General features: G+C 36.5%; 1 protein-coding gene across 1 annotated transcript in view; it reads right to left on the bottom strand.

The window, feature by feature from the left end:
* Positions 1–14,099: 14,099 nt before the first annotated feature.
* The window catches only part of Calcr (calcitonin receptor), a 128,685-nt gene continuing 123,167 nt past the window's right edge, over positions 14,100–19,617 (bottom strand). Inside the window, exon 14 of the mRNA XM_020152931.2 lies at positions 14,100–16,227. Within this exon, the coding sequence (XP_020008520.2) occupies positions 15,994–16,227 (234 nt within the window). The 3' untranslated portion in view covers positions 14,100–15,993. The remainder of the gene's footprint in view (positions 16,228–19,617) is intronic.

The raw sequence follows: 19,617 nt of genomic DNA, 5'->3' as shown, positions 1-19,617 counted from the left end.
AGATGCAAGAGGCCTCCAGAACACCAAACAGACCAGATAAAAATAGAACTACCCCATGGCATATCATCATTAAAACAACAAGTACAGAAACTAGGGAAACAATATTGAAGGCTGTAAGAGAGAAAAAACAAATACATACAAAAGTAAACCCATCAAAATCACAGCAGACTTCTCAACAGAAACATTAAAAGCAATAAGAGCTTGGGGTAAGATCTTCCAGGCACTGAATGATACTCTACGCATCAAAACTATCATTCAAAATAGATGTAGCAATAAAAGTCTTCCATGATAAGCAGAAACTAAAACACTATGTGACCACAAAGCCATCACTACAAAAGATTCTTCAAGGGTTTCTGCACACAGAAAGTGAAACCCAACATAACCATGAAAGGACAGGCAGCACCAAACTACAGGAAAAGGAAAAGCTAGAAAGTAGAGAGTAACCTCAACTTAGGTACACACAATTGAACCTTCAAACAACTAAGACAACTAAATGACAGGAATCACCACATAACTATCAGTACTAACACTTAATGTTAATGGACTTAATTCCCCCATCAAAAGGCACCAGTTGACCAAATGGATTAAAAAGGAAGATCCAACAATTTGTTGCTTACAGGAGACCCATCTCACTGACAGGAATAAGCATAAGCTTAGGATGAAAGGCTGGAAGAAGATTTACCAAGCCAATGGCCCCCCAAAACAGGCAGGATTACCAATACTTATCTCTGACAAAGTAGACTTCAAACCTACATTGGTCAAATGAGGTAAAGAAGGACAATTCCATACTAATAAAAGGGGAAATAGACCTAAAGGAAATAACAATTATCAACCTATATACACCCAATGTCAACGCACCCAATTTCATCAAACATACCCTGAAGGACCTACAAGCATATACTAACTCCAACACGGTGGTTGTGGGAGATTTTAACACCCCATTATCATCAAGATAGGTCACCCAAACAGAAATCAATAAAGAAATCCTAGATCTAAAATATTCAATAGATCAAGTGGACCTACTTGATGTCTACAGAACATTTCATCCAACTTCTACACAATATACATTCTTCCCAGCAGCCCACGGAAACTTCTCCGAAATGGATGATATCCTAGGGCACAAAGCAAGCCTCAGCAAATATAAGAAAATAGAAATTATACCATGCATTCTATCTGATCACAATGCAATAAAACTAGAGCTCAACAACAGAAGTAAAGACAAAAAACAAGCAAAAGGCTGGAAACTGAATAACTCATTGCTTAATAAACAATGGGTCATTGATGAAATAAAAGAGGAAATTAAAAAGTGCCTGGAAGTCAATGAAAATGAAAACACAACCTACCTGAACCTATGGGACACAGCAAAGGCAGTCCTGAGAGGAAAGTTTATAGGCATGAGTGCATATATTAAAAAGACTGAAAGATCTCAAATCAATGACCTAATGATACAACTCAAATTCCTAGAAAACAAGAACAAGCAAATCCCAAAACAAACAGGAGAGAAATAATAAAAATAAGAGGTGAAATCAATGACATAGAAACCAAAAAAACCATACAGAGAATTAATGAAACAAAAAGTTGGTTCTTTGAAAAAATAAACACGATTGACAGACCCCTGGCAAACCTGACTAAAATGAGGAGAGAAAAAACCAAAATTAGTAGAATGAGGAATGAAAAAGGGAGATAACAGCAAATACCATGGAAGTCCAGGAAATCATCAGAGACTACTTCGAGAACCTATATTCAAATAAATTCAAAAATCTTAAAGAAATGGACAGATTTCTAGATACATATGATCATCCAAAACTGAACACAGAGGATATTAATAAACTGAATAGATCTATAACACAAAATGACATTGAAGCAGCAATGAAGAGTCTCCGCAAAAAGAAAAGTCCAGGACCTGATGGATTCTCTGCTGAATTCTATCAGACATTTAAAGAAGAACTGACACCAACCCTCCTTAAACTGTTCCATGAAATAGAAAGGGAAGGAAAACTGCCTAACACATTTTATGAAGCCAGTATTGTACTTATCCCCAAACCAGGCAAAGACACCTCCAAAAAGGAGAACTATAGGCCAATCTCCTTAATGAACATTGATGCAAAAATCTTCAATAAAATAATGGCCAACTGAATTAAACCACACATCAAAAAGATCATTCACCACGACCAAGTAGGCTTCATCCCAGGGATGCAGGGGTGGTTCAACATACGAAAATCAATAAACGTAATAAACCACATTAACAGAAGCAAAGACAAAAACCACTTGATCATCTCAATAGATGCAGAAAAAGCCTTTGATAAGATCCAACACCATTTCATGATAAAAGCTCTAAGAAAACTAGGAATAGATGGAAAGTACCTCACCATTATAAAAGCTATATATGACAAACCTACAGCCAGCATTATACTTAATGGAGAAAAACTGAAACCATTCCCTCTATAATCAGGAACTAGACAAGGATGCCCACTATCTCCATTCCTATTCAACATAGTACTGGAATTCCTAGCCAGAGCAATTAGGCAAGAAGAAGGAATAAAAGGAATATAAACAGGTAAAGAAACTGTCAAAATATCCCTATTTGCAGACGACATGATCCTATACCTTAAAGACCCAAAAAACTCTACTCAGAAGCTTCTAGACATCATCAATAGCTATAGCAAGGTAGCAGGATATAAAATCAACACAGAAAAATCATTAGCATTTCTATACACTAACAATGAGCAAATGGAAAAAGAATGTATGAAAACAATTCCATTTACAATAGCCTCAAAAAAAATCAAATACCTAGGTGTAAACCTAACAAAGTATGTGAATGACTTCTACAAGGAAAACTATACACTTCTGAAGAAAGAGATTGAGGAAGACTATAGAAAGTGGGGAGATCTCCCATGCTCATGGATATATAGAATCAACATAGTAAAAATGTCTATACTCCCAAAAGTAATCTACATGTTTAATGCAATTCCTATCAAAATTCCAATGACATTCATTAAAGAGATTGAAAAATCTACCAGAAAATTTATATGGAAACACAAGAGTCCACGAATAGCCAAGGCAGTACTCAGTGAAAAGAACAATGCTGGAGGTATCACGATACTTGACTTCAAACTATATTACAAAGCAATAACAATAAAAACAGCATGGTACTGACACAAAAACAGACATGAAGACCAGTGGAATAGAATAGAGGACCCAGATATGAAGCCACACAACTATAACCAACTTGTTTTTGACAAAGGCTCTAAAAATATATGATGGAGAAAAGAGGGAAAGCTGGTTAGCAGTCTGCAAAAAACTGAAACTAGATCCATGTATATCACCCTATACCAATATTAACTCAAAATGGATCAAGGATCTTAATATCAGACCAGAAACTCTAAAGTTGATACATAAAGAGTAGGAAATACTCTGGAGTTAGTAGGTATAGGTAAGAACTTTCTCAATGGAACCCCAGCAGCATAGCAACTAAGAGATAGCATAGATAAATGGGACCTCATAAAGCTAAAAAGCTTCTGTTCATCAAAAGAAATGGTCTCTAAACTGAAGAGAACACCCACAGAGTGGGAGAAAATATTTGCCAACTATACATCAGACAAAGGACTGATAACCAGAATATACAGGGAACTTAAAAAACTAAATTCTCCCAAAACTAATGAACCAATAAAGAAATGGGCAAGTGAACTAAACAGAACTTTCTCAAAAGAAGAAATTCAAATGGCCAAAAAACACATGAAAAAATGCTCACCATCTCTAGCAATAAAGGAAATGCAAATTAAAACCACACTAAGATTCCACCTCACCCCTGTTAGAATAGCCATCATCAGCAACACCACCAACAACAGGTGTTGGCGAGGATGCAGGGAAAAAGGAACCCTCATACACTGTTGGTGGGAATGTAAACTAGTACAACCACTCTGGAAAAAAATTTGGAGGCTACTTAAAAAGCTAGACATTGATCTACCATTTGATCCAGCAATACCACTCTTGAGGATATACCCAAAAGACTGTCACACAGGGTACTCCAGAGGCACCTGCACACCCATGTTTATTGCGGCACTATTCACAATAGCCAAGTTATGGATACAGCCAAGATGCCCCACTACTGACGAATGGATTAAGAAAATGTGGTATTTATACACAATGGAATTTTATGCAGCCATGAAGAAGAACAAAATGTTATCATTCTCTGGTAAATGGATGGAATTGGAGAACATCATTCTGAGTGTGGTTAGCCTGGTCCAAAAGACCAAAAATCATATGTTCTCCCTCATATGTGGATATTAGATCAAGGGAAAACACAACAAGGGGGTTGGACTTTGATTACATGATAAAGCGACACACACAAGGGAGGTATGACACCTAAAAAACTAGATAGCATTTGTTGCCCTCAACACAGAGAAACTAAAGCAGATACCTTAAAAGCAACTGAGGCCAATAGGAGAAGGGGACCAGGAACTAGAGAAAAGATGAGATCAAGAAGAATTAACCTAGAAGGTAACACACATGCACAGGAAATCAATGTGAGTCAACTCCCTGTATAGCTATCCTTATCTCAACTAGCAAAAACCCCTGTTCCTTCCTATTATTGCTTATACTCTCTCTTCAACAAAATTAGAGATAAGGGCAAAATAGTTTCTGCGGATAGTGAAGGGGTGAGGGGGAGAGAGAGGGAGAAAGAGAGGGGAAAGGGAGGGAGTGAGGGAAGGGGTGAGAAATGACCTAAACATTGTATGCACATATGAATAATAAAAAAAAAACTGAGCCAGGAAAAAAAATTCGCACTTTAAAAGAAGAGTGTTTAAGTTTGCCCTTGTCAGGTACTTGAGGACACAAATAATTCTGGAGAATTTAAACTAAGTTTAAGAGTTGAGGTCACTCTGTACTTCCCTTTCTGAGACTGCTTTTAGTCTTGAAAATTTAATTCAACTATCACAAATTTGACATACTGTAAGAATTTTTGTAAATGTCACAGTGTACCTCCAGCATAACAATAATAAAAATGGAAAAAAATTCTTTGAAAAACAAAATAAAATGTATTCCATTCCTAATATTCTTTGCTATTAAGAAAGAGTTGATATTGTCCATTTTCCCCTGGGGAGTAGAATGGGTTATAATTTCCTAAGAGCTGTTTGTCTTTAATATACCTTGAAGATACAGCATATTTTGAGATGCCAGGTAATTGTGAGGAAGGACTGACCCCTGATTTGTCTATTCTCCCTATCTGTTAAATAAGATTCATATTGGTAAATGCCCTCGGTGTACAAGTGACTTTCAAGAGCACTTTCTTGGTTATTACTGTCCCTACATTTTTATTTATATGTTTCTTTTCTTCCTTCTGACTTTTATACTTTAAACAAGATGATTTTAGCATGTTATCTAGACTTTTAGTTGTTTTCTGAAAAAACAAAACAAAAACAAAACACCTAATCTGAATTACCTGATCAACCACAAAAAACCCTATGAATTCCACCTCTGTAATTCTTTTCGTAATGAACTCCATCCTGCTCCGAGAATACCCTACATAGCATAGGGATTTCTTTAGATGCTCTTTCTTCCTTCCTCATCAGATCTAGGCTCACTTTTTGTTGTATAGGCAAATCAATGATTTTCCCAGACATTCTCAATACACTATTCTGGTGTTCTACCCCCTTCATGGTTGAGTTTTTTTTTTTTTTCTTTTGTAAAAGGCATTATAACTTTCCATAGCTGTTTTCTCTCCAACTCTTGTAATATGCATGTTATAATATTTTTCTATTTCTTTTAAAATTTCTGATTCACTTTGTTACTCTTACACTGGGCATTGTTACAGAATAGTGGTAGGATATAAGAATTATTTCTGACTTTCTTACCTGATAATTTCCCATAAATATATCTTAGTCCACTCTTATGGTTCACGCTGGGGTCCTTCAGAGAAAGTTTTAGCTCTGTGTCTGGGTACTATCATCCCCCCTCTTCCTTATGTTTGAGTTCAAAGATTTCTTGATTTTATCAGATTTTCTGCCAAATAGAATCCTCTTTAGGATGTGTCCTCAGCAAGGACACACTGTCCTATTACAATAAGATTCAGAAAACAAAATTCTGTTTCTCTCTGATATCCTATATCAAACTCTTCTAATTTTTTTCCTTCTCTAACAAAGCCACTATCTTCATTTTGATTATGGGATAAAAATGTGTCTGTGTGTCCATGATCCTTAGCTTTTTACCTAAAACCCTCTGTGACAGAGAACTGTTTTTGAGATTACTACGAATTCCCATAGAGTTAAGAAGAATGTATGTGGTGCATTTAACAAGCCTTCATAAGCTTTTGTTCAGAGCTTAGATATATGCCTAAGAAGCCAATTATCCTAGCCAGGACAATTGTAATGACACACTCAAAGAGTGTCATGGAAAAGAGGGATTAAAGGTAAGAAATAAGGCAATATATATAACCCAGTTGTTGTATAATACAGCAGGGTCCCCTGAGAGACAGAGAGTCATCAAACAGCTATTTGTGGTCTTCTATATCTGAGGTCCATCACTATATAACTAATAGTTTCCATATCTCAGCTAAAATTACAGAGAAGGAGGAGAGGGAGGAAGAGAGGGGAAGGGGAGAAGAGTGGGGGAGAGGGAGAGGGATAAGGAGAAGAAGAGGAAGAGGAAGAAGAAAAGAAGAAGAAGAAGAAGAAGAAGAAGAAGAAGAAGAAGAAGAAGAAGAAGAAGAAGAAGAAGAAGAAGAAGAAGAAGAAGAAAGAGAGAGAGAGAGAGAGAGAGAGAGAGAGAGAGAGAGAGAGAGAGAGAGAGAGAAAGAGAGGAGAGAGGAGAGAGGAGAGAGGAGAGAGGAGAGAGGAGAGAGAGAGAATGAATTTGCTTTGCTTTGCTTATCTCAGTCCAAGAGTTAGGTCTCTTTCAATATCCAGTGTTCTGTGAAAAAGACAGTGAGAGGTTAATTTGTCTAAACATGACTGCCAAAGAACGAGAAGCAGACAGATTCTCTTAGATGATGGAGTGGATGAAAAGATGGTGATTGGCTTATTAGTGTGTCAGCACAGTAACTTCTGAATGTGGAGAGATTTATACACTTATTAAGAAGTGTCTTTAATTCAATTACTTTAACACATACCTTGAATGCAGGGGTAGGCAGGTTATTTTTATTGTTAACTGACTTGTAGATTTGAGGGTTTTTTTTCTGTTATTGTTGTCATTGTTGATTAAAAGCTTCAGTTTCACTCTTCCTGACCAAACACTTATCTCACTAATCAGATAAAGGATTATCTTTCCTATGTGTATTTCTATTCACTAGGTTAAAAAAATGCCTTTGTTCCCTTTCCTATCCTTCAGAACTATTCTCTTCTATCCTTCTAGTCTTCCAATGAGTTGGAGGAAGGTTGCTTCCTGCCCTCCCCCAAGGATACCTGCTTGTTTCTCAAGCACATATCATCTTGGACAACTTTTGAATCAGACTAACATAATGACTATTTTGCAGATTCTTCTCTCCCATTGGATGAGCTACATACTTTTCTGGTTCTTCATGGAAGCAGTCTGTTCCCATGTCTAGGAGCATGGTTGTTTTAATAAGCATTTCTCTGCTAACTAATGAGTCTGTGTACATTTTTGCAAACTTGTTAACTTTTTGGATTACCTCTAGTATCTTCTCTGCAAACTGCCTGTACATATCCCTTTATCCCTTACCCATGTTTTCTTTCTGTTTTGCTGAAGTTGTAATAAGTTTTCTAGATATTAATTTGGGGTCAGATTTATCTTCCATTCTATCATTTATCAATTTAAAATATCTGATTAATAAGGCACACAATATTTTGTTGGACGGAAGTTTTTAAGTGTAAAAATTCACCTTTTTATGCCTTTAAAAATTTTTTTTTGCGGTACTGGTGTTTGAACTCAGGGCCTATATCTTGAGCCACTCCACTAGCCTTTTCTTTTGTGATTGGATTTTTGAGATAGGGTCTCCTGAACTATTTCCCTGGGCTGGCTTCAAACCACGATCCTCCTGATCTTTGTCCCCTGAGTAGCCTGGATGACAGGCGTGAGCCACCAGTGCCTGGCATGCCTTTTGATTTATGATATGTGTATAAGGAATCTTTCTCTGCCTAAAGTATTTCTATGCATATTCTTTTTGAAATTTTATACATCATTCTTTTACAATTAGATCTTTCATATCCCTGAAATCTGTCTTCTGTGTAGGATTAGGTACAGGTCACATGTCCCATTATGTAAATCAATTTTTCCAGTGTCATCTATTAACCAACTCTTTGTTTTCCCCAACTTATGGCGAAAATATTGTAAAATAGCAATCAACAAATGAATGTCCCTTAAAATTTTTGATAGCTTTTTCTCTGTAAAGTAATTGAAGATTATAGTTTTTGACTATTTTATTCAAGTCTGTGTTTTTATGCCCTTTTTGTCCATTTTTTAAAATAAAAATTAATTTCATACAGGAGTTCAAATTTATTAGTGTATGGTTATCCACTGAACATATACATATGAACATCATATTGATCTTACTATTTTATACATATTGTGGTATCTTAATTACCCACTCTTTCATTGTCTATTTTAAAAATAATGGTGGGAGGGGGGAATAAAGGAGAATGATAGAGGGGGTAAATTCAAGTATGATATATTTGACACATTGTAAGAACATTTGTAAATGCCACAATGTATCCCCACCCAGCACAACAATAAAAAGTTAATAAAAATAATAGCCCTCCCCCTCCTTATTTTTCCTTATACAGTTTCACTAAGGACAGTTTACCTCAATATTTTTTCTATAAACCAAATTGACATTATTGGTAAGCAATCTGACATTAAAAATAACAAATATTTTTGGATAATCCTTACTTTTAAAAGGATATTACTAATTATACAATAGTGCCTTTCATATTAGTGCCATTATTAGTTTTATTATTTTATTGGTCATATTTCTATCTCTCTCAGCACATTTTTTATTTCATCTGTTTCTTCGTAGAAGCTCCAGGACAATGGCATTGTCCTTCTTGTGTTTTTGCTTTTATTCTGTTGTTCTCTTTATTGTTTCTTCTTAAACATAAAGTTTGAACTTGTTTCTAGGAATTGATTTAGGCATGTCCTATGAATTTAGAATTGTAACACTTTCTTTATCTAAGTAATATTAATAGTTAATACTTATGTCACAGCAATATAGAAAGGTGCAATTCTATAATTCTTAATCTCCTTTTAAAAGGAGCATTTATTTACAAATATTTATTATTTCTCAATATTAAATTGCTTAAGCTATTTTTATTTTATTGCATTATGGTCAGAGATCTTCTGTATGGTTTCAGTCTCTTGTAATTAATGATCCTTTTTTAATTAAATATGGCTGATTATAAACATTCTGCTTGTCATCGAGAAGAATGCATGCTTCTTGTAATTTTTTTTTTTTTTGGTGGTGCTGATGTTTGAACACAGGGCCTCATACTTGCTAGGCAGGTGCTCTATCCCCTGAGCCACACCTCTAGCTCATGTTTTCTGCATGTTGATTGTATTGTTTAATATATTTTATTGGCTTGAGATTGATAGCTACATTTTTTGGATATTTTACCACACTGCCAATAGTTTATTTGCTTGTTCTAGCAGATTCTGAGCAGGTATGTTAACATCTTTAGTAACAACTGGTAAATTATTTATTTCTTCCTGCTGTTCTTTGTGTTGTTTGATGTATATTGTATATGTATTTTAAGAAGTACATGAATTTATGGTGGTTACAGAGCTTCTTTATTCAATTTTTAATAAATCTTTATTAAAGTACTACTTTACTGTATAATTTCCATTTTTGTGCTATGGTCTTAATGTTTGTGTCCTCTCAAAATTCATACATTGAAGCCAAATCCCAAATGTGACAGTATTAAGAAATGGGGCATTTGAGGGAAGTGCTTAACTTATCAGGGCTCCTACATCAGGAATTGAATTAGTATCCTTATGAAAGAGACTCTAAGGAAGCTCCCTTGCTCCCCTCCTCCATGTGAAGACATAGAAGGCACCATCTATGAGGCACAGACCTTCATCAGATATTGAATCTGCTGAACACCTTGGTCTTGAACTTTGATCCTCTAGAACTGTGAGCAATAAATTTTTAGAATACCCAATCTAAGGTATTTTGTTATAGCATCCTGAATAGACTAGGACCCCATTCTTTATGATTATTTTGTTGGATGTTTTATTTAGTCAGATTTTAAGACAGGCCCCCAGTTTCTTGTGGCTCATATTTCCCAAGCATAACTTTTCCCATCCCTGTTTAATCTTCAGTTTTCTTTTGGTATTGTGTGTGTCTTTTATTGCCTATGGGGCTTTCACTTTTTTCCCCAACACAAGAATCATTTTTTTTTTTAACGGAGGATGTTGGTGGGGATGAATCTAACCAAGGTACATTGTAAGCATATACAGAAATGTCACAATGAACTCCCCTGTACAACTAATATGTGCTAATAAAATGTGTTTTATAAAAGAAACTTTTAATTGGTGACCATGATTATCTTATTTTAATTTTTGCTATATTAAGATGTATTTTACATATCTTGAGACTTCATTCATTTACCCATATTTCTTTCTTAATTATTCAAATCGCTATTTCCCCTATAAAGAAAAGCTTTAACCTTCTATCATGACATAGTGATCACTCCTGGTCCTAATCTTCTTATTATTAACAGGAATTTTCATTTGGTACATTTATTTGGAGATCTTTGAGGTATTCCTAGCTTTTATCTTTAATCATGGGAGAATTTTAACCATATTTCTGCAAATATATTCCCTTATCCATTATCATGTTTTGGTGTCCCTTTGGGACTTCTGCTGTTCAGATATTGTCCTTCCATCTCTGTTACTAAAGGCTTTTTTTATGTTCTGCTTTCTGTCTCTTTATCCTTTCCTCTGGGAGAGATTTCTAGTTTGATTTTCTACCTCATTAATTAATTTTAAAGCTGTGGTGAAACCAAATGGTATTTATTCCAGCTATTGAGTATAGTGTTATTTCAGCTATTGCCTGTTCATAACCAGCACTCACAATGGGTTATTTTACATGGTTTCTTATCTCTTTATGTGTTAAAATTATTAATTTGTCTTCACCATTTTTATCTACTCAGGTCTTGAATCTTGAGGCCAGCAAGTGGAAATATTGTTTCAAAAGCACAAAGTCCAGTCCTGCCTACTTATGTTATACCTAGATCTTCAGCAGGCCTCACATTAGACCTGGTGTATGCATTGACAGACCCTGGAAAGTTTCCTCAAACATATTATGTCTCCCAAATATTTGCACAAATGCCACATTCAAAGTGGAGAAGCTATGCATGAAAAATCCTCTGGCTTAAGAAAGAAATCATCACTAAAGAAGAAACCTTTCAAAATACAGAAATATGAGTTTCATCCAAGGACCCCTTATATTTAAAGGAATCTATGGATCACAAACTAAAGTAATTTTGGTCCAAAGAGATATATGTTACAAACTAGTCCTCCTCTTCTTTAATCAAGATATCCTTTACAGTTAAATAAGGGGAATACAACGTAGTGTAGAAAGGCCAGCCAAGAATGGCAATTTAAAAGAGAGGAACTGAGCAATCTTGGTTCAAATATTAGTTCAGCAACTTCCTGACTGTGTGGTGTGTGGACAAGTTATTCAACTCCTCTTGCACTTAAGTTTTCTCATCACTAAAATGGGGATAAAGAGAAGATTAGATGTTATATAGAGTAGATGAGATAGTGTCTAATGAGTACGGTGTTTCAATGTTTGGTTTACTTGTTTATTATTAAACTTTTTGCATTTAAGGATGTTCTCCATAAGTTAAAGCCCACAATATCCCTCTCCTGATGGATGACAGCCCACTGAAGGTATAATGCATTGGTACAACTCTATATCTATGCATCAGTACTCTTCATATCTGGAGAAAGTCTTGTTGCTCAGAGGCTAACCACCCCTCCTTCTGTGCAGATATTTTGGAAGTTTTTTGATGGGTCTAAATTTAGATGTATGGCTTCTGTGTAGATACCACTGTGTTAGCTTTGGTCAGCCAGTCTGGCAGGGTAGGATGGAAGCATATTTCTTGATTGACTCTGAGCCTTTTTTTTTTAATTAAAGACATCTCAACCGGTTTTATTGAATTTCTATTTGGCATTTCACTAGCAATACTCTGAAATTTTATTTGGAGGCAATTTTTCCTAATTAAAATAAGATAATAGGTCTCTCAAGCAAAGGGGACTGCAGTGACATGAAGTGGTATTGCTAGTCAGTAGGGGAAGAGGGATGGCACAGTTTGAGTCTTAGTGGAACGGCTTCTGGGAAAGTTAGATAGAATGCATTGGATTTCTGTAAATGGAAAATGGATATTGATCAGTGACATGAGACTGGTTGGCCAATGCTTAAGATAATGGAAAATCTCTGAAATCTTCAGAGATGCTTGCTAATCTAAGATAGTAGGGAATCTTTCAGATGTAAGTAAGTTACAGTTTCAATGATTGTGTTTTCTCTTCTTCACAGATACTTAAAAGATGTTTTAAGTCCATGTCCAGAACAAAAGTCTGAAACCTAGGTAGATCTTAATTTTCAAATGTGGCTTCTCTGCCTTCCTTTGAACTCACATGCACATATTGTTATTCTTTTTTATGTTTCTGGTTATTATTTCCCATAAGTTTCTGCTCCACACCAGTTAACAGTTCAGTAAAATCAAGTTTACATGAGATGGAGGTAGGAAAAAGGCACCTGACTTTCTCTTCCTAAATAACAAACAGAGCATATTTTTGAGTTCACCTGATTGCCTTTCTAAATATAGTTTCTGATCTCCACTTATGAATAATCTCATTTTGAAAACTAAAGTGCTGACTCTTGTGGAATATTGTGAGCTGTAATGCAACCAATGGAAGGACCTGTGTTTTAGACTTTTTAATCATGAAAATGACTCCCAAATAAAACTGCAGAGATCTTGTTCTGAGAATGTTTCTTGTAACTGGAGGTTTTGCCCAGTGCTAAAGAGGAGGGTAGGTTGCACTCAGCTGTCACCCCAGCCACATGAGTCATTTTGTTTTTCCACCCCAAAGGTATCTGTGCTTATGGTTTTTACTTAATAAGTTTTGATTTTTACCACCAATAAAGAAAATAAGCAGTCATTACTGCAAAGAAACTTTCCCATGATAATTACTACTAATAAACATTAGTTCTATAGCAGGATGAACGACGCATGAAACATCTATTGAAACAATGGGTAATGAATGAAGGAATGAATGAAAATGTGTTCCATGATGATAATCATTTTTTGTCAAGTCTCTTCCAGCATCTTTCCCTCTTTAGGGAATCATAATATCTATTTGTTCCAAAAGACCTATTTTGGGTCACTTTGAGTAGGTAATCAAAGCAGGTGGGCAGTCACTTTGTTGAAGAACTAGATTTTATGGTATTATGGAGAATTATTTTCTCTTCAAAATGACAAGGATAATGATATGAATTTGTATTGCTCTCTGGAACATGCAGGAAAAGATGCAGCCCTTATGTATGCTATCTGAAAAAGTGCCCAGATCTCATGGGGCAACAATTTTGTATACTATCTCATGATGTGAAGTAACTACAAATTGCTTCTCTTCCCCTTTGTTAGTTCATCACAGTTCTCATTTAATTCTCATTTTTTCCATTTCATTCTTTCCACATCTGAAAATTTTCCCAGTAGTGGCCTTTATGCATTCTAATAATATGTAATTAGCTACCCGTTATCAGGTATTAAATATATTAAAAACCAGTGATTGTAACAATTGTAATGACCTGAGGTGATGCTGGACAGATCAAGTCTGGTCCTAGAATAGTGAGAAAACCAAGAACAACAAAAGGATTTGATACTCCCTTGCCCTGGATTTTGTCATGTACTCTCTGAAATCTGTAACTGATTGACAGTTGTAGTTGGCTTTTGCATCATCAAGGGTATGAGAACGATGTCACTAAGTTTATTGTCAAATTGAAGACCAAAGGTGGCTACGCTAGTAAAGATAAGGACCTTGCTTATTTTGAACATCTTTTCTAATCTAAAGTTTTGGATTACCTTTCCCGCTTTGTGGTACAAATGAGGTAGAATATTGGCAACTCACTGAAATGGAAAAGAAAGCATGGAATGAGCAGGAGATACAATGAATGAATGGAAAGATGAATGATCTATATTTTTTTAGAAAAATATGCAAATATACATCTTTTTGCTTTTTAATATACTCTGTATTAATTTATACATATACATAGCAGAAGCATTTCACATAATTTTGGCACTATGTGCAATACTATGTAAGCTATTTTGATTTCTTCAGCCCCTAGTATATTAGCACAGTAACATCTAAAATACTTTAGCAATATATTATCACATTTGTACTAGAGCTGCCTGAAATACTCTGTTTTCCATGTTTGTAAACAAAAATAGGAACATTACTACATAACACTGTGATTGGAAAAATACCTTCTTTTCAATTCCTCCCTTACTTTCAATAAAGGAGACTTAAACTACTTTAGTATCCAAAATACATTTCACTAGAGAAATATAATTTTCTCTGGGTGCACTAAATATGTAACCAGAACAAATCAATTTATTGTTTTTCCACAACTAAATCACTTCTGAAAGGCAGAGGCATATAGGACATAGATGAATCTTGAGATTTGGAGGGTTTCAATGTAGCTCTTCATTTAGCATACGCTTTAAATAATTGTAACTTTGATTACTGTTGTAAATTTGCAAATTAATTTCTGGTGCCAGTGGTGATACTGGTTTATTCAGGGATTTTTGAAGATCTTATACTGGGAAGTAAAAAGGGATGTAGAAATATAATCATGGGTTTTAATGAGAAACTCTATTTTTATTTTAACATAAATTAATATGTGGTCAAACTTGTAGCAGTTACATTAGTTTTTTTCTTCTGTTTTTCTAATAGCAGCAAGTAAGAGGTCAATTACAAACCAATTGCTAATTAGCCATACTGAATGTTCCTGGAAAAGACAGATCTTGTTAAGCTTTGAAGCTGGGTGGAAGGCAGTTAATGGACTTTTATGGAGTCTTTTAATTACCATTCTTAAACAAATTTATCTTTTACTGCTAGATAGCACCCAAGGGCAAGAGGTAATCTGCTTTATAAACCTTGGAGTGATTTGCTTTATAAATCCTGGAGTTTAGGGAAGTGGAAAAATCTCTTTAAAGAGTATTCTCTTTCACTAAAAATTACATTTTTGGCAGTTTTGTGAAAAATTTGGTGATGGATTCTTTGTGACCTCCCAATTTATAAATGTCAGTAACCAATGCACATTCAATATTATGTCCAATTCTTTATAGCAGTAAGAACCTGCCCAATGGACAGGATTATCTAAAACCAAGCTGAGCATGTAATAGTTCCAGCAAACTGACTCAGAATTTCTTTTTCATTCAAGATCTTCCTGCCAAATGCAGGAATTTTTCTCCCATGTTCTTAGTCATCCTCATATTTAAAAGCCACTTTGTCTTTCAGAGGTCATATAATTTGTGCGGTTTACATTGTATGGATGGTAAAACATGTGTAACATCAGAATTGATTTAAATAAAAAAATTAAAAATCAGATCCATAGCCAAATACAGAAATAGTCCAATTCAAAATCCAGAGTTAAAAAAAAAAGATATTGACAGTGATTTTAATTTTTCAAAGATAGAAATGGCTCAAGATTAACAAGGAGCACCCTGTATCTGACTAGGTCAATTTAGTTGTGTTTTCTTGGATACTTTGCTTGCGTAACTATGACAGCTGCATCTCAGTCCTGGATGAATGATGGAGTTCACAAGTTGCAGAGGGAGACTCCATTCCTAGACTGTCTCCCAAAGCAATAGTACCAAGAATAACTTTCTTCAGATTCACTATGGACAAATTCACTGAATAATTCTTCACAAATGATATGCTCAGCTCCTGGGAGGATGGGGATCACTGAAATGCATGGCCTATCTTTCTCCCAGAAAATGAAGGCTCAGTGCTCACAATGCTGTGTTTGCTTCACATTCAAGCGGATGACTCTTGCTCGATGATATTCATAGGGATGATCTCAGCACCCTCCTCGCCTTGGTTGTTGGCTGGATCATTCCTTGGCTCCTGGTGGCAGATGTAGATGGGGATGTCACCCGCCTCAGCAGAGGCTGCAGGGCGAGCAGCCGCACGGTTGGCGGGGCGTCTTCCCCAGCGTTGGTTCCATTGGATTTTAAATTGCGCCCATTGGCGCTTCACGGTGGATTGGACCTGAAAGAGAAAAAAGGAGTCTTGTTTTCATAAGGTTTTAAGAAATGACCCAAGAGGCGGATCCCATGGGCTAGAGAGGCGGGTGGCGAAAAGGCACGTGGGAGCTGCTCCAGAGGGGTGCCTAGAGAGGGCAGCCTCTGGGGCACGGCGGGGACGGGCTCTGCATGGCGGACCGTGTGACCTTGTCGGTAGAGACACGCCAAGCTGCTGCTCAATTCATGACTCCATCCTCTCAGAGATTTCTGCACAAGAGCTACATCTCACCTACTTGTATTTTGAGACCGGTGCAGAGAATCTCCACTTCACGTTAAATGGAGAACCGAGGAGGGCCCCCGGGGCCGCCAGTGGCCGGCGCCCATATGGCTTGGGAAGACGCGGACCAGGTGAGCTTCGCGGTACCGCGGTTCCCCCACAGACAAGCCTGGGCCAGAGCAGCATACCCCCCTGGACAGACTGACTTCCAACCGGGAAAAAAAGAGAAACTGAGTACTAAGCAATAAGAACAGTTAAGACACGCTGGAAAGAGGGTGGGGCGCCCTGAGCGCTGAAGATTGGGGGAAGGGAAGCCTTCCCGGGACTGTAAATAAACGAGCCGGGCGGGCGGAGAGGCTCTGGCGGGAGCAGGGCGCGCCCAGCAACCAGGAGCAGGGAAGCTTGTGAGAGGAGGGAAGACCCACTTCCCACGTGAACTGTAAATAAACACGCAGGCCTGACAACGCGGGGCAGGGTCACCTTTCCCAGTGATTAGAAAGGGAAAAGCCTGTAGCAGAGGCCCCCCCGCACAGGAGAACTCTGAGCAAACAAAGCCTGTGGGACCAGGTGAGTGCTAGCTCACCCCAGAGATCTGCATAAATAACGCCGCCAGCTACAGGCTGAGAGCAGCAGGCAGGCAAGCCACAGTTGCATATACCACTCTCAGAACTGCCTCCAGACGCTTTTTTTTCTTTTTCTCCCTACCTTTGATGAGAGAACAACCAAATTACACCTGCAAGCCGAAAAACTTACTGAAACTGTATTGCATTTGAACTGGGGACACTTGGTGGGGCTTTTTTTTTTTTTTTTTTTTTATCTTCTGTGTGTGTGTGAGTGTAGTTTTGTTCTACTTTATGCATCCCCTTTGATGAGACAACTACAGAACAACATCTGAGGCACCAACTCCAGGACTGGAGATTGAGACGGACATCCAAATTATTAAGACTGAAATTGCATTGCATATAAACTTGGAAGTTTTTTGGTTTTTTTTTTTTTAATTTTCTATTTTCCATTTTATTTTAATTCATTTTTATATATAGATATTACTTTCATATACTTATTTTTTATTTTTTTTTATCTTTGATTTTCAATCCTCTCTCTGTCTCTCTATTGTCTGTTCAGCTTACTGTCGATTAGTACACTAACACTCCCTGTTTATACCTTTGAAACTCTCTTGTCTGATACCTTGTTCTGCTTTCTCCCTCTTGTCTGTATATTTGTTTTCCCCTTTTCTTTAACTTCTTGCTTTCCATCTCAGCTCACTCTTCCATTCTCAATATTACCATTGTTATTATTACAAGCTAGAAAATAATTACACACAGTACAGGGACAGTAACAACACCAAGGACAATGACAGGAAGACAGAAAAAACAAGGAAACCAGTTTCCCCACAGCAAAAAAATTAGTACAGGAACCAGAGGGGAATGAAGAGAACAGAAACTCAGATCCAGACTCCAACAAAATGAAGACAAACTATGCCAAAGGACCCAATGAAGCCCACAAGAATAATTTAAAAGAAGACATACTACAAGTACCCAATGAGAATTTTATAGAGATGATACTGGATAGGGTCAACTAAAATGTACAAGAGACACTCAAGAAATTCCAAGACAATAAAAATAGAGAATTTGAAAAAGCAAAAGAAGAAATAAAGGAAACCATAGAAGCACTGTATAAACACCAAAGTGAAAGAGAGAACACAATGAATAAATGGATAAATGAACTCAGGACAAAAATAGACAACAATAAAGAAGAAAACAGCCAGGATATGGAAAACCTCAGAAAAATAGAACGAAACAGAACTGCAAAACAAAACGGAAGGCCAATCCAGCAGAATAGAACAAACAGAAGACAGAATCTCAGAACTTGAAGATGAAATGGTAATTAAAGGAAAAACTGAAGAACTATTCATTAAACAACTCAAGACCTGTGAAAAGAAAATGCAAGAACTCACTGACTCCATCAAAAGACCAAACTTGAGAATCATGGGCATCGAAGAAGGAGAAGAGGTGCAAGCGAAGGGAATGCGTAATATATTCAACAAAATAATAATGGAAAATTTCCCAAATCTAGAGAAAGATATTCCCATACAAATGCAAGAGGCCTCCAGGACACCAAACAGACCAGATCAAAATAGAACTACTCCACGACATATCATCATTAAAACAACAAGTTCAAAAACTAAGGAAAGAATATTGAAGGCTGTAAGAGAGAAAAAACAAGTAACATACAAAGGTAAACCCATCAAAATCACAGCAGACTTCTCAACAGAAACATTAAAAGCAAGAAGAGCGTGGGGTGAGATCTTCCAGGCACTGAATGAAAATAACTTCAACCCCAGGATACTCTACCCAGCAAAGCTATCATTCAAAATAGATGGAGCAATAAAAGTCTTCCATGATAAGCAGAAACTAAAACAATATGTGACCACAAAGCCACCATTACAAAAGATTCTGCAAGGGATCCTGCACACAGAAAGTGACACCCAACTTAACCATGAAAAGGCAGGCAGCACCAAACCACAGGATAAGAAAAAGGAAGACAGTAGAGAGTAACATCAAGTTAGGTACACACAATCAAACCTTCAAACAACTAAGATAACTAAATGGCAGGAATCACCACATACCTATCAGTACTAACACTTAATGTTAATGGACTTAATTCACCCATCAAAAGACACCGTTTGACAAAATGGATTAAAAAAGAAGATCCAACAATTTGTTGCTTACAGGAGACTCATCTCACTGACAGAAATAAGCATATGCTTAGGATGAAAGTCTGGAAGAAGATTTACCAAGCCAATGGCCCCCAAAAACAAGCAGGAGTAGCAATACTTATCTCTGACAAAGTAGACTTCAAACCTACATTGATCAAACGAGATAAGAAGGACATTCCATACTAATAAAAAGGGAAATAGACCAAAAGGAAATAATAATCATCAATCTGTACGCACCCAATGTCAACGCACCCAATTTTATCAAACATACCCTGAAAGACCTAAAACCATATATAAACGCCAACACAGTGGTTGTGGGAGACTTTAACACTCCATTATCATCAATAGATAGGTCATCCAAACAAAAACTCAATAAAGAAATCCAAGATCTAAAATATGCAATAGATCAAGTGGACCTAGTA

Source organism: Castor canadensis, chromosome 2, assembly GCF_047511655.1.
Source record: "Castor canadensis chromosome 2, mCasCan1.hap1v2, whole genome shotgun sequence".
Taxonomy (NCBI): Eukaryota; Metazoa; Chordata; class Mammalia; order Rodentia; family Castoridae; genus Castor; species Castor canadensis.
This window is presented reverse-complemented; position numbering and strand designations above follow the sequence as displayed.